The sequence below is a fragment of the Corvus cornix genome, chromosome 13 (assembly GCF_000738735.6).
Source record: "Corvus cornix cornix isolate S_Up_H32 chromosome 13, ASM73873v5, whole genome shotgun sequence".
In the NCBI taxonomy this organism is placed as follows: Eukaryota; Metazoa; Chordata; class Aves; order Passeriformes; family Corvidae; genus Corvus; species Corvus cornix.
This window is the reverse complement of record NC_046343.1, coordinates 12,143,142-12,157,907: the sequence shown is the minus strand read 5'-3', so window position 1 is coordinate 12,157,907 and position 14,766 is coordinate 12,143,142. Positions and strand designations below refer to the sequence as shown.

The following is a 14,766-nucleotide window of genomic DNA, read 5'->3' as shown; positions in this document are numbered from 1 at the left end:
CTGCCCCGGGGGAGGCCCGAGGCGATGGGCTGAGAGCCGGAGCCGCTGGCGACCTCCCTGCCAGCAGAGGCGGACTGAGGGCTTCTCCGGACCCAGCCGGTCCCTTGCCTGGGGACACCCCCTCCCCGGACCCAGCCGGTCCCTTGACTGGGGGCTTCCCCACTCCTCCTCCACCCGCCAGCCGCAGGGCCACCACCGGGGACCCCCCCCCCCCCACCCCAAAGCAGCCCCCACCTATGGCACCGGGCAGTCCCTAAGGACCCTGCAGCTTGTGGGCACAGTGACAACGTTCAGAAAGAGATCCAGGCTGAAAAATAGCAAAGTCCCTACAGTCCGGCCAGGATGCTGCCCCTCTCCTCCAGCTCCCCAGCTGCTGTTTCAGGGACTGATCACATCTCTATTTACAATATAGAACATGAGTGCGGGCCGGACGCTGCGCTCCCAGGGGCTCTTCCACGCACGAAACCATTCAAAGCTGGAACTTGCTCCCTGTGGTTTGTTATTTTTCTTTTTCTCTCTCTCTTTTTTTTTTTGTTTGGTTTTTCCTCTTTTTTTTTTTTTTGTCTGGATTTTTTTTTTCTCTTTTGTTTTGTTTTCTCCTTAAACGTCTTTTTTTTGTTTGTTTGTTTGTTTGTTTCAAGGACAATAAAAAGTTGCGATCAGGCAGGACTTGAATGTCATTCCTAAGATTCGTATTTACAGGAGTCTACAGCAAAGAGACAGGCAGCTGGCTCCCCGTGCTCGGGGACACCCCTCGTCCTATGCCCCAGGAACTCCACCAGCTCTGCGTGGACCTTTGGTACGTAAGCCCTTCTCTCCCCTTCTCCGTGCCCTCCGCACCAGGAGCCTGCCCAGCCCTCCCCGGCAGCAGTTCGGGATGCTTGGCAATCGGGGTTGGGATGCTTCTCATCCTCCCCACCCACCCCCAGCCCCGGGAAACACGGGGTTAAAAAGGCGCTCCTCTCCTCCCTGCCTCGCCCTGCCCTGCTCCCCGCAGAGCCCCCTGCCTGGAGAAGCGGCCGGAGCCATAAAGCATCGAAGTGGGAAATGTTCCTCTGGCCTCCGCTCCCTGCCCCTCGCGCCCAGCCTCACAGGTAGATCTCCCTCTTGGTGGTCTGGGCCGAGGGGGTGGTGGCTGGCTGGAAGTCCGAGGTCTGGGTGAGAGGAATTTCTTCCATGGGAGAGTCCTTGCAGGGCTCATGGCTACTATTGGAGAAGGCACTGTACGTGGGGAGCAGGCGGAGGTTGGCCATTTTGGTGCTGCGCTCTTCCGACAGTCTGGGGCTGCCGTTCCCGACTTGCTCTTGACTCCCTCGGTCTTGGTAAGGCACAAAAGTGGAGAGTTTGAGGGCGTTCTTGGGCCTGCGGCTGGGGGAGGACTGGCCGGGCATCCAGCAGGTGTCGGAGTGGCCGAACTCCGTGCACTCCCGGGTGCAGGTCCCAGTCATGGCTACATCGGGCAGAGGCCGGAGATCTGCGGGGAACAAGGGACAGCAGCGTCACACCCAGGAACCCCGGCTCGGGATGCGGGGATGGAGCGCGGGGATGAGCGGCAGGGACTGGACAGCTCCCTCCTACCCACGCTGGGAGGGACAGCCGGACCCACGGACACCCCCAGAGCCGGACCCACGGACACCCCTGGAGCCAGACCCACGGACACCCCCAGAGCCGGACTCACGGACAGCCAGGGAGCAAAGCAGAGCTGGGAGGGGAACCCAAGGCCACAGAGAAACAGGAGGCAGAGCACAGAGCAGAGCTCAGCGAGCCCCTTCAGGACAAGGATGGCACAGGGAGCCTGGGTTTGCACAGCGGGACACACGCTGCCACCAGGCTTGTGATCCCAAAAGTTTAGGCAGCACCTGGAACCTGCTAAGCTCCAGGAATTTCCACTGGGTACCACCAGTGGTTTCACTGTGCAGAGGCAGAACCGCCCTGAACTCAGCCCCGAGGCACAGCCGTGTGTCCTGGGCAGCATCCTCGGGCATCCCTGCTCTGCTCCCACCAGGCATTCCAGGCCACATTCCAGCCTCCCCCTGGCATCCTCAGCAGGAGCCACAAGCCCAGGCAGAAGTCCTGGTCTCCTGTGGAGCCTGAAACCCCCAAGCACACGGAGGCAAAGCCATGAGAGGCTGGAGATGCCGGGAGCCCCCCATGCCAGGGGTGCCCTGTGCACCAAACCCTGTCCCTGAGGGAGCCCAGCACCCGAGGGCACCACAGCTCCCTGCTCCTGGCACAGCCGGGACACGGAGCACCAGTTACACCAGTCCACGGTCTGGTGTCCTCACACAGCAGCCACCCCCTACCCCAGGTGTCACCGAGCCTTGGCCAGGTGTCCTTGGCACAGGCAGCATCTGTCACGAGGCTTCCGAGGCCAGAATTTGGCACTTCCATGCCGAGCTGAGCGTCCCTCCAAGAGCCATCCTGGTCATGAGCCATTCCTTGATTCCCACCCCAATTTGGGACACTGCAGAGCGCCCTGGGACACGTCACTGCCTGCTGCCACAGGCAGAGCCAGCCTGGTGCTGGTGCTGGGGTGGAAGTGGGAGCTTGAGACCGCTCAGACTTCCAGATGTTCCTGTGGTTCCCAAAAATCCCCTCCATGTCTCCTCCACCGTGGAGCTCTCTCCACTGACAGACTGATGGAGGGAGATGCCAGAGAGCTCTGGGGACCTGAGACATGTGGGACATCCCCCTTCCCACTGGATACACACAATCCCCTGATCCCAAAAGCAGGGCAGACCCACAGGTGCTCCTTGAGCCCTGGGAAGAAGCAAAGAGCTTAGTGGGGTTTCTGCCCTGGCCAACGCTCCCTCCTGCCACCAGTTTGGGATTGTCACACCCCCGAGTCACCCTGGCACAGCTTTCACACACAGGATGCAGGGAAGGCTCCAGACAATGCTGGGAATGCTTGACACAGGCATGGACGAAGGGGCAAAGTCAGCAGCCAACCACTGTGCGAGCATATCTTGCCCTACAACAGCCCCCAGCGACCGTCCCCAAATCCTCAGCTGGGGGCTGAGGCAGCCCACTTCTTCCCCTAGGGCCTGTGCCCGCATTCCATCCCTGGCGCCCACGGAAGCTGGGATATCCTGGCGGGAGCCACACGGACATACCTGATGGCAGCCCCCCTTCACAGCCTGCTCCGCTCAGGGGACTCTGATGAGGGGCAGAAAAAGGACGACAGGGTCACGTCAGTGCACAGCCCCGGCCTCCACACCCCCTTCAGCCTGTGCCGCCCCCCGTCACACTGCTCCGAGCCCTGTCCCCCTTGTCCCCGCTGCCTCCTCGGCCTCTCCTGGCTCTGCTCCAGCCTCCTGGAGGCTGCTTGGCCGTGGCTGCTCCTCCCTCACTCCTCGCTCCAGCTTTATCCCGATCCTCCCTGGAGCCCGGTGGCCCTCGCTGGACTCACACGGGGGACGCTCGAAGCCACCCGGGTGGTGACACCAGAAGCTCAGGCGTGCAGAGGGGCTGGGACTGTGCACACACAGGGATACACACACGGACACACGTGGATACACACATGGATACACACACGGATCCGCCGAGCAGGATGCTCCGCCCTGCTCACAGCACAGGGCACAGCCATGCTCACACTGCGGGGACAGAAGCAGCAGCACAAAAGCAGCAGCGCGGGGGACACGGCAGCAGCACGGGCGCACCATGGCACAGCTTGGCAGGGCACGTCCTTGGGGCTGGCCGTGCACCAGCCGCCCCATTTCCTGGGGAACGGCCTCGTTCCTCTCCCCCAGCTCAGCTGGAATGGGAGATGGGGAACCAGAGGCACAACAGCTCCGTTTTCATCCCTGCTCCGTGCAAGTCGAAGCAGAGAACGGAGCCTGAATCCAAGAGGATCCATCAGGTTTTCCTCTCAGGACCACAGGATGCCCCAGTGGCCACGCAATGGCTTGGTCACTCTGAGGTGGTGTTCTGTGGTCTTTCACTTCTGTCCAAGAGGAATTATGGCCATCCTTTTCTCACCAGCTTTCCCCCTGCACATCCTTTCCTCCCCCAGAAAGGCGCTGGTGCTCTGTGCTCCTGGGCGAGTGGATGGGAGCCATCCCCTCTTCCTGGGGCAGAAGGAGCTTTGCCGAGCCCACGGAGGGGACTGGCAGGGCTGAAATAAAATCCACCTCTGCAGGGAATAAAGCTACAGAGATTTCCCCGTGCCAGCAGCAGCTTGGGAATGGCAGGATCAAGCAGGAACGCTGTGTTCAGGGGCTTTTATTCTGCTTTTCCCATTGTCTGCTCCTGGCACTGAAGCCTTTTTCCAGCGTTGTCCCCTCGCTTGCGGGGCCACTGAGGAGCGGATTCTGTGCCATGAGCCCGGAACAGGGCAGGGCAGAATTCCTGAATAGCTGGGACTGAGGGAAAACACGACCCCATGGCCTAATTCCCAGCACATGCTGGTGGCTCAGGGATGTGCCGCCAGGCAAGCACTAATCCATCTTTGGTGGGAATTTCGCCCATCGCTTTTCCCAAATTTTATGGGGTGGTGAGGCAGGCTCGCACCTCGGGGTGCACAAAGGGCACTCGGGATTTCGGGCCCCTCCTCCACCCAAAATGCAAGGTTGTGCCTCTGAAGCCCTGGAATGTGCCAATATTCCCAGGGGATGATGAGGACAGCCACGCCCTCGGCAGCACCTCGGCAGCACCACGGCATCCTGGTCACGCCGAGTTGTGCAGTTGCCGGGTTCCCCTGAGCGTTGACCCATCCTGGTTATCCTCCCTCCAGGCCTCCAGACTGTGCTTCCCAGCCAGGGAAGCAGTGGCTTGGCCACTCACAACCCCCCCATCCTCCCGGCTCCCCCCTTCCTGCAGCTTTGCCTCTCTCTGGTACCCCCTTGTCTGCTGCCCCGGGGCTCTCTCCTCCTCAGGGATGAATCCAGGGCAGGAAAAACCGGATCCCTTTGGGTTTTTGGCGGGCACGGTGGGGGTTTTACACCGGGATGCCCTCAGAGATGCCCCCTGGAGCCGTGGCACTGCTCCCATGCTGTTCCCGTCTCCTGCTCCTCGGGAAGGAGGCTGGGCCAGGCTGGCTCCTCCGGGAACAGGCTCACATCAGTGCTGCTGCTGATTTTTGCTGCCTGCCTCTCTCCCCACCCAGAGCAGGAGCTCATCCCGTCACAGCCGCCTCTCTGAAACCATACTGGGGGATTCCAGCAGAGCTCTGGGGCACTTTGGGAACGAGACAAAAGCAGCAGCCTCAGACAGCAGCGCTTCCATCTCCTGCAGGAGATGGGCAGAGGTTCCCTCGCCCTCTGCAAGCCCGGGAGCTCCAAGCACAGGCCCAGAGCCAGCCCCGAGCATGTTTTTTATGCCACCCCAGCCTGGTTTGGTCTTCCCGTGTCTTCCACTTGCATCGGACGGCGGCACCGTGCAGTGTCAGGAGAGCAGGGATGGATGAGGCGGCACAGGAGAGGGCTTGGAAGGGAGGGGAGGTGCTGGCGCAGCTCTGGAGGGGAGGCAGTGGGGCTGTGACAGAGCAGAGCACAGCAGAGGATGCAGAGAAGCCCGGGAAAGAGGAGGACGGAAGCACAGCATGCCAGGAGGGACGGGAGAGGCTCGGTGGTGTGGAGAAACGGGGAATGGGAGAGCGGGGAGAGCAGCTGGGAGGAAAACCGGATGCTTTCCCATAGCTGGGATCAGAAAGAGCCTTCTTGGCCTCCACTGGCCACTCGTCCCACCCAGCTGCCCCGAAAGCAGAGCCCCAAAGGCCTGAGCTGTGCTGGCCCCGGGGACAGGGGGATGGAGCAGGGCCCAGAGGTTTGTCCTCAGCCAGGGCAGGGGGCAGTGCTCCCAGGAGAGGCAGCTTGGCCACCGAGCTGTGGACACCTGGAAATGCCCCTTCTCCCATTCCAAGCCCTCAGGGCTCTGCAGACCCCTCCGGGATGTCCCTGACGGTGGTGGCCTCCCATGACATCCTCTCCCAGCAGCACTGTCCCCCCTCCCTGTGCAACAAGGACTCCCTTCCTACCCCACAGCTCCTGGCAGTCGGCACCGTTCCCTACTCCACCATTCCTGGAGCCGTTCTCCTGCACCATCACTCCTCCAGGAACCATTCCCGGGACTCCTGCGACCCGCTGCCCACGGCAGAGCTGCTCACGGGCCCCATCCTGCCGTGCCAGTGTTCTCCAGCGGTGCCACTCCCCGCAGCGCCACTCCCCACAGGTGTGTCCCCCACAGTGTGTCCCCCCAGGTGTGTCCCCCAGGTGTGTCCCCCACGGCGCACTCCTGAAGGCGCAGCTCTCCCACGGCGCCGCTCCCCACAGGTGCCGCTCCCCGCAGCGCCGTTCCCGGGAAGCGCCGTCCCCCACGGCGCCGCTGCCTCCAGGTATGGCTCCCCCGGGGTGCCACGTCCCTCAGGTGCCATGTTCTGGGCTGCTGCCGCCTCCAGGTGCTGCCTCCCCCCGCTGCTGCCTTCCCCGCAGGCAGCGCTGCTGCGGTGGAGCCATTTCCTCCAGGTTCCATGTTTTACAGCGCTGCTCCCTCCAGATACCACTTCCCTGCGGAGCGGCTTCCTCCAGGCACCGGTGCTGCTGCTCCCCTCCCTCCTCAGACACCCTAAGGAAAGCTGGTGGGCATTGTGCAGCCCAGCATCCCATGTTCTCACACCCCATTGCTATCCTATCCTATCCTATCCTATCCTATCCTATCCTATCCTATCCTATCCTATCCCATCCCATCCCATCCCATCCCATCCCATCCCATTCCTATCCCATCCTATCCTATCCTATCCCATCCCATCCCATCCCATCCCATTCCTATCCCATCCTATCCTATCCTATCCCATCCCATCCCATCCCATCCCATTCCTATCCCATCCTATCCTATCCCATCCTATCTCATCCCATCCCATCCCATCCCATCCCATCCTATCCCATCCTATCCCATCCTATCCCATCCCATCCCATCCCATCCCATCCCATCCCATCCCATCCCATCCCATGCCCTCCTCCACGCCTGTGTATGAATGTCCTGCATTATCCCACCCCTTTATTTCTCGCTCTCCATGCCAGGCTCGGTAGTCTGGAGAAGTCCCCCCACACTGGCACAAGAGATGCCCACCATCCCAGCCCTGGCCAGCTCAGCGGGAGCTCCCTGCAGGGAACAGGAGCTCCGTGGCCCATTCCCAACACGTTTTTCCCTGGCCAGGGCTGTTGGGAGAGGGGAGCTGTGCTGCAGGTGCCTCTGGAGCCAGGATCTCCTTCAAAGCCCCCCTTCACGGTCCCCAAATGAGGGGGGCACAGCCAGTGCATGATCCCAGCAGGGAATCATGGAATCATGGAATGTCCTGGGACCCACAAGGATCACCCAGTCCAACCCCTGGCCCTGCACAGACACCCCAGCAACCCCACCCTGTGCACCCCTGGCAGCTCTGGCAGCCTCGGGGCCGTGCCCATTCCCTGGGGAGCCTGGGCAGTGCCCGGCAGCCTCTGGGGAAGAACCTTTCCCTGCTCTCCATCCCAAACCTCCCTCTCCAGCCATTCCCTCCTTCCCTGAGCTCTGCCCTCAGCTCCTCTGCTGCAGCTGGACCAGCCCAGTGCCCTCAGCCGCTCCTCGGGCAGCCCCTCCAGACCCTTCCGCAGCCCCGGCTCCCTCCTTTGGACACTCTGGAGCAGCTTTGGATCTCTCTGATGTTGTGGCACCCAAAGTGCCCCAGCACTGGAGGTGAGGCCGCCCCAGCCCAGAGCAGAGCGGGACAATCCCTCCCTGGGCTGAGCCCACAGGACACCCTTCGGATGCAGGATCCCTCCCACAGCTCCTCACCCATTCCTGGCCCCAGATTCCCATGTGGACCAGCCCAGAGCTCACCAATGTCCCTGTGCAGGCCCTGGGGGAGCTGCTGGAGAGGTGTCAGGCCCCACAGCGCTGCTCCAGGGATTGATGGGCACAGAAACAGCGGGAGCTGGGAGCACGGGAAGCTCGGGAGCTGGGAGCGCAGGCACGGAGCCCCGGCTTTCCCCAGCCGCAGCTCCCTCACCCCCTCCCGGTGCAGACGGTTTGCAGGACCGTTCCTAGCGCTACAACACCCTGACAGATGGCTTCCCAAACTTCCCACCCTCGCTCCAGATGGCTCCCGGTATCGGAGCCCGACCCGGCACTGCCCACCAAGGTGGCGACTGCGGCTCCGAGCCACACCTCCGGCTCCCGGGGCAAGAGCGAGCAACACCCGCTCTTCCAATGAACCCCGAGAGCTCCCCAGCGCACAGACGGGTTTCTGCTGGGCTCCGGAGGCAGGAGATGGAACACACACCCAGCATCTCCCCCGGCCCCGCTGGCTCTGCCCTCGTGCTGAACAGCAGCAGCTCCAGGCAGCACACACAGCTCGCCCCCAAGTTAAGGGGCTGTCAGCCCCCGCATGAGTCCCCGGCTCCTGGAGGACATTCCAACACTCCCGAGCTGCAAGCGACTTCCCAGCTCCTGCCGAGGGGATCTCAGCACCCCCCGGGAATGCATGGGGACAGATGCACCCACCAGGCTCAGCACCGCCGGCACAGGTGGGGCTGAGGGGCTTTGCCCGGCTCCCAGGGGATGTGTTCTTCCTTCTCCCTGCTCTCAGGGATGTGTTCTTCCTCAGCCCAGCTCCCAGGGGATCTCTTCTTCCTTCTCCCATCTCCCAGGGGATCTGTATTTCCTTTTCCCACTCCCAGGGGATCTGATCCTCCCGCGTGTGCCGGAGCTGGAGCTGGAGGAGCCACCTCCCTGCCGCAGTCACACCACGGGCACTGTGAGACAGCGGCCACATGGCCACAGCAATGGCAGGCAGAGCACCCAGATGGATGTTCCCCAACACTGAGCGTGTCCCTGCGGGGCTCACAGGGCTCAGCGACATGCTTAGGGCTCCCAAAATCCCCATCACCCCACAGCTTCCCTGTGGTACCCAGAGAAACAAATCCAACCCTCCTATAACAGATTTTGTGCTCGTGGTGCCACCCCCATGATCTCCTACCCTGGCACGGAGGGGCTTCAACCTTCGCTGGACTATAAAAAGCAGAATTATTACACACATGCTGATATAATTATGTTAAGAGGCACCTTAATAGGATTACAGGGTTCAAAGGTTAGGAAATGCCAAAATTAGGATTGTCCAGGCAGCCTTAATTCTCCTCATGAAAGTGCTTTGTGATGCAGACCAGAGTCACACTCCGGTGGGAAATATTTCCCCTGGGGTCCCTTTGTGGCTTCCAGGGAGAGGACAGAACCACCGGGGAGAGATAACGGGGAGGAAGCTGCTTTGCCACTGAGACTCTGCCCCAGAGGCTGCAGAAATCGGGGAAGGTGCAAGGAAAGGGTCAAGAGACCACAGAAAATTCCTCCTTTAAAAATGGGCTGGAGGATGGGTGGGGTTGCTCTCCTAATGAGAAAAAACCAGCAATTTCCTCTCCTCCTTCTGGAAATAAAATATCTGGGCATATTTCACTGGCAATTCTCAAAATATCTGGTACCTGGCACCTGCCCTCCATGAAAGATCGGGTCCTTGCAGCTAAAGCTCGAAGCAGCCAAAAGCAGAGGCGAGGAATGAGCATTGCTGGGCAATCGTCCTCACTCACGTTGCATGAAACAAACCAATGAATGAAATCCTGGATCCATGAATATCCCACACATTACCCTACAGACAAGAGACCTTCCACAGATATCCACCAGAAAGCTTGGGGAGTCCGAATCAATCCATGGAATAACCAAACCCTCCCCCAGCTCCTGCAATACCCAGGTGAGCAACAACGCCTGAGGCTCCTTTAGGAGCGCACGAAGGTCCTAAAACCATGGAATTGCGGGCAGTGGAGCTGCCCTGGTTCCGTCCCCGCCCCAGGAGCAGGGACAGGTGGGAGCACAGGGCTCTCCTGGCTCCGGCAGGGTTAATGATGGTTATGTAAATCCCATGGGAGCGCGGCTCCACCTGCCATCCCCGGGGGCTGCCCGCTCATGCATGCCTTGGATGCGCATTCCTGCTGCCCAAATTCCTCCGCGATTGCTCCCGCCCAATTCCCACCTCGGCTCTGCTGATGGATGCGCGGGATTCCGCCCGTGGGGGGCTGTGGGGGTGACCTGGGCCCTCCTCCAGGCAGCGGCTCCCTGGGGACACGGGAATGGCTCCCCCAGAACTCCCTGGGGACACGGGAATGGCCATCCCAGAGCTCCCTGGGGACACGGGAATGGCTCCCCCAGAACTCCCTGGGGACACGGGAATGGCTCTCCCAGAGCTCCCTGGGGACACGGGAATGGCCATCCCAGAGTTCCCTGGGGACACGGGAATGGCCATCCCAGAACACCCTGGGGACATGGGAATGCTCTCCCAGAACTCCCTGGGGACACGGGAATGGCTCTCCCAGAACTCCCTGGGGACACGGGAATGGCCGTCCCAGAGCTCCCTGGCACACTCTGGGTACCCAGTGCTGCCAGCTGATGTGACACAAAGGGCCAGGCCACCAGGAGCAGCATCACCAGTGCCACTGGTGCTCTGGCCAGAGCTCTGGCCACCCACTGAGCTGGTGACACGGTGCCCACAAGCCCAGCTGTCCTTCCCAGCCCTGTGCTGCACTTCAGTCTTGGCTGGACCCGGGTGAGGGACAGGTGGTGGCCCTGGTGGCACCAGGTCCTGGGGAGCTGCCAGTCCATGTTAACACGGGTTGGTGACACACAGTGGTCCTCTTATCCCGTGTCCCCAGGTCCCCAGCTCTCAGAGCGTCACTGGACACATCGTGGTTCCAGAGGGGCTGTGCCCTGTGGGGCTGGGGACAGTCCCCCACTCCTGGCAGGGGGATGTCACAGCAGCAAATGCTTCTCCCAGGAGGAACCTGAGCACGTCATCCTGGAGCTTTGCCTTGTGCCTGAGCCTGTCAAAGGGCGGCTCTGATCCTCCCTGACCTGTCCCCTCTGCCCTGGGCTGGGGGGAGCACAGAGGGTCCCCTGCACCCTCATCCCACCCAGACCATGGGATTGCACCCCCATCCCTGGGGCTGGCCTGGGCACCCTCCTCCTGCTGCATCCCAGTGCTCATCCCGCACCTCCAAGGGTTAATCAGCCTCTCCAGAGCTTCTCAAAGCTAATTAGAAAGAGCCTGGGCCAGTGTGGTGGCAGACACGGCTGCACTTATCTCCCCACTTCCGGGGCTCTGCCCTTATCATTTAATTAAAGCTGCAGCCGTGCTTCCCTGGCTGGCAGCAGCTCATCACGGAGGGCACTGGAGCTTGAGGGATCCTCTGCCAGCTCGCCAGGAAGAGCAGGAGAAGGGAGGGAACAGGCCTCGGGAAGGACAAGCAGAGGAAGAAGAAGAAGATAAAGGAAGAGCCTCTTTGTACTGGTGGCTCTGGGAATGCAGCAAGGGACCCCAGTGTGCCACCCCTGTGCTGTGCGTGGGGGGACGTGGGGACAGCTCTGCTCCAGGTGGACCTGGGCGATGCCACAGCTTGGGAATGAGCCAAGAAAATGCCTTGGCTGGGAGGCACTTCGGGCTGGCTCCATCTCCCAGCACCCCCAAAGCAGCCCCAAAGGAGCTCCCCCACAGAATTCCAGGGTCACTGAGGTTGGAAAAGCCCTCCCAGCCATCCAAGCTGTGCCCGATGCCCACCTTGTCCCCAGCCCAGAGCACCGAGTGCCACCTCCAGCCCTTCCTTGGACACCTCCGGGGATGGGCACTCCAAACCTCCCTGGGCAGCCCCTGCCAAGGCCTGAGCACCCTTTCCATGGGGAAATTCCTGCTGCTGTCCACCCTGAGCCTGCCCTGGCCCAGCCTGAGGCCGTTCCCTCTCCTCCTGTCCCTGTTCCCTGCCAGCAGAGCCCGACCCCCCCGGCTGCCCCCTCCTGTCAGGGACTTGTGCAGAGCCACAAGGTCCCCCCTGAGCCTCCTTTGCTCCAGCCTGAGCCCCTTTCCAGCTCCCTCAGCCGCTCCTGGGGCTCCAGCCCCTTCCCAGCTCCCTTCCCTGCCCTGGACATGCTCCAGCCCCTCAGGGTCTCTCTGGCCATGAGGGCCCAGAACTGGACACAGCCCTTGAGGTCCCTCAGCAGGGCCAGCACAGGGGACGGGCACTGCCCTGGTCCTGCTGTCACACTGTGATCCAGGCCAGGTGCCCATGGCCTCCTTGCCCACCTGGGCACACCTGGGCTCCCAGTGAAGCACCCTCAGGTGCACCCTGACCCCAGAGCCCCAGAGCAGAGCCAGCCATGTTCAACCCTCCCAGAGGAAAAGGACAATTCCTGCCGTGCGGGGCCAAACATCCCAAAGAAAACTGGAGAGCACAGAGCACTGGGAAATGTCCAGGGGACATTTAAGCAACTGGATGGATGTAAATCAAGGAACAGGATGGATGCCCATGGAGCAACAGCAGCAAACTCCTGCTGGTCTCCAAAAGAGGACATGGATCACAGAATCGTGGAATCACAGACTGGTTTGGGTTGGAAGGAACCTTAAAGCTCTTCTTGTTCCCATGGGCAGGGACACCTCCCACTATCCCAGGCTGCTCCAAGCCCCGTCCCACCTGGCCTTGGACTCTTCCAGGGATGGAGCAGCTGGAGCAGCCACAGCTCCTCTGGGCAACCTCAGGGCTTCACCCCCCTCACAGAGAAGGATTTTTGCCTAATATCCAATCTAAACCTACTCTCTGCCAGTTGGAATCCATTCCCCTGATGGATAAACCCTGGGAATGCTGTTGTCTGAAGGCCACACATGGCAGTGTGGGCGCAGCTACCCCGGGATGTGTTCTGGAGTACACTCAGTGCACATTTTAGGACAAGCAGCCCCCGACCGCTGCTGGCAGCTCCCGTGCCAAATCCCACACCCCTCTCCCAGAGCGTGGTTAAGCTAATGGATCTTGAAAGGAAATTTTCATAATCACTTTGTTAGCAGGGCTGAGGCAGCACGGCTTGTTCTCCAAAACCAGCCGGAACAGCTCCGCTAAAACTTAGGAAAAATAGAAAAAAGAAATTAACCTGAGGGAAACCCAGCATGGCAAATTAACGCTGTGGTGTTGGAAAGCAGCTGAGGTGATAAGCGATCGGAAAGGAGCCTGCACAGCACAAAATGTCAGAGCCCGAGGCTGCGCAGTGCAGGGAATGATCCTCATTCCAGGCTCCAGGAGCTGCTCCGAAGGCACAGCCCGGCTGGAGCTGTGCGTGTGTGCCTGGCACGCTCCGAGCGCGAGGAACGGAGCCACGGGAGCAGCGCGGTGCCAGCACTGCGCTGGGAATGGGAGCACCAACCTGGGGAGGAGCTGGGAAAGGGGCTCAGGCTGCAGCAAAGGAGGCTCCGGGGGGACCTTGTGGCTCTGCACAAGTCCCTGACAGGAGGGGGCAGCCGGGGGGGGGGTCAGGCTCTGCTCGCAGGGGACAAGGACAGGAGGAGTGGCCTCAAGTTGCACCAGCAGAGGTTCAAGTCGGACATCAGGGAAAATTTCTTCACTGCAGGATGGTCAAGCCCTGGCACAGCTGCCCAGGGCAGTGGTGGAGTCACCCTGGAGGGATTTCAAAGCCCTGTGGATGTGGCACCTGGGGACATGGCTTAGTGGTGGCCTGGGCAGTGCTGGGGGAATGGTTGGATTTGAAGATCTCAGAGGTTTTTTTCCAACCTTAATTCTGTGCAAAGGGTGGTCCTCTCCCACCGGCTGCTCACGTCCTAATCACATGAGCCAGTATTAACGGGCAATATTTGAATTATTTGTAATTAATTTTCAGTTCTCTCACCTCACCTACAGCCACGGGGAGCACTCCAAGGAGCACCAGTTCACGTGCACAGGGATTTGGGAATACCAGCCTGGCTTTGTGAGCCCTCTCCGTGTTTGCTCCTTGGTGGCTGCCTCTCATTGTTGCCGGGTATTAAAGCTCTTGTGTCAAGGAGAAAAGAAGTGGCGTTCGCATGTCTGCCTTTGAACAAAACCATTGTTCAGCTCCATCAACAATTTAATAATCCTTCCCTGGCAGGACAATGGATGGGGGGAAATTGTTGGTGCAGGGGGGCCGGGAGCCACAGAGCCAAGTGCTGTTCCCGGCCTTTGAAGTCACGGAGGTGTTTAAGTGACAAAAGAAATCGCAAGTTTATGAAAAGGGCTCCTCTCAACGAGGGGCTCTGCAAACAAAGGGAGCCGAGACCACTCGGAGGGAAGCAGAGCAGGCAGAAGGAAGAGCCCTTGGAAGAGAGTCAAGCCAAACCCCAAGGAAACTGGGAGAGGAAATGACAGTACGGATTTGCATGTGGACGCTTTGTTTCCTCGCCACGGATCTTTCCTGGGCTGCTTCCGAGGAAAGGGAGCACCCCTCACATAATTCCAACTCCTTTACAGCCTGTTCTGAGCTCGCCTGAGCTGTCCTGCAGACACCGAGGGAGAAGAGGCAGATCCCTGCCAGAATTTTTGGTGGCTGTCTGAAGGCTCAGGGGACAGGCGTTAAGTGCAGGGTGAGGCTCTTGGGCTGCGCTCAGGGGTGGTCTGTCCCCGATGGATGCTCACACAGCCCTGGATCCCAAACCCAGCCCCAGGGAACCAAACCCACCTGAAATCCAACATGCAGCAGCCCTGGGAGCGTTAGAGCAGGGACACAGTCGGGAAACTTTGGGGGAATGATCCCACACCAAATGAGGCCGATTCTCTGCCGACTGCTCGGAGATCCTGAGCCCAAGCCCCTGAACTGCCCAGCCCCTTTCTCTGCAGTGCAGCCGTGCCACAAAGCAGCTGAAAACGCTCCTTATTGACGCCTCCAACGCCCACAGACTCCCAGGCTGAAAATCTGCAGTGGGAGCACCACGGGGAGAGGTTTTGTGGCTGGCACGTGGCAGGA

The 14,766-nt window shown here is 60.6% G+C and overlaps 1 protein-coding gene across 4 annotated transcripts in view; it reads right to left on the bottom strand.

The window, feature by feature from the left end:
- Window positions 1–564: 564 nt before the first annotated feature.
- The window catches only part of PCDH1 (protocadherin 1), a 55,279-nt gene continuing 41,077 nt past the window's right edge, over window positions 565–14,766 (bottom strand). For 3 of the 4 annotated variants that reach the window (XM_039559429.1, XM_039559427.1, XM_039559428.1), the window contains exon 5: window positions 565–1,474. In XM_039559429.1, the coding sequence (XP_039415363.1) occupies window positions 1,089–1,474 (386 nt within the window). In that variant the 3' untranslated portion in view covers window positions 565–1,088. Of the gene's footprint in view, window positions 1,475–3,113; window positions 3,157–14,766 lie in introns of all 4 variants that reach the window. The other variant, XM_039559430.1, reaches the window with a different exon arrangement.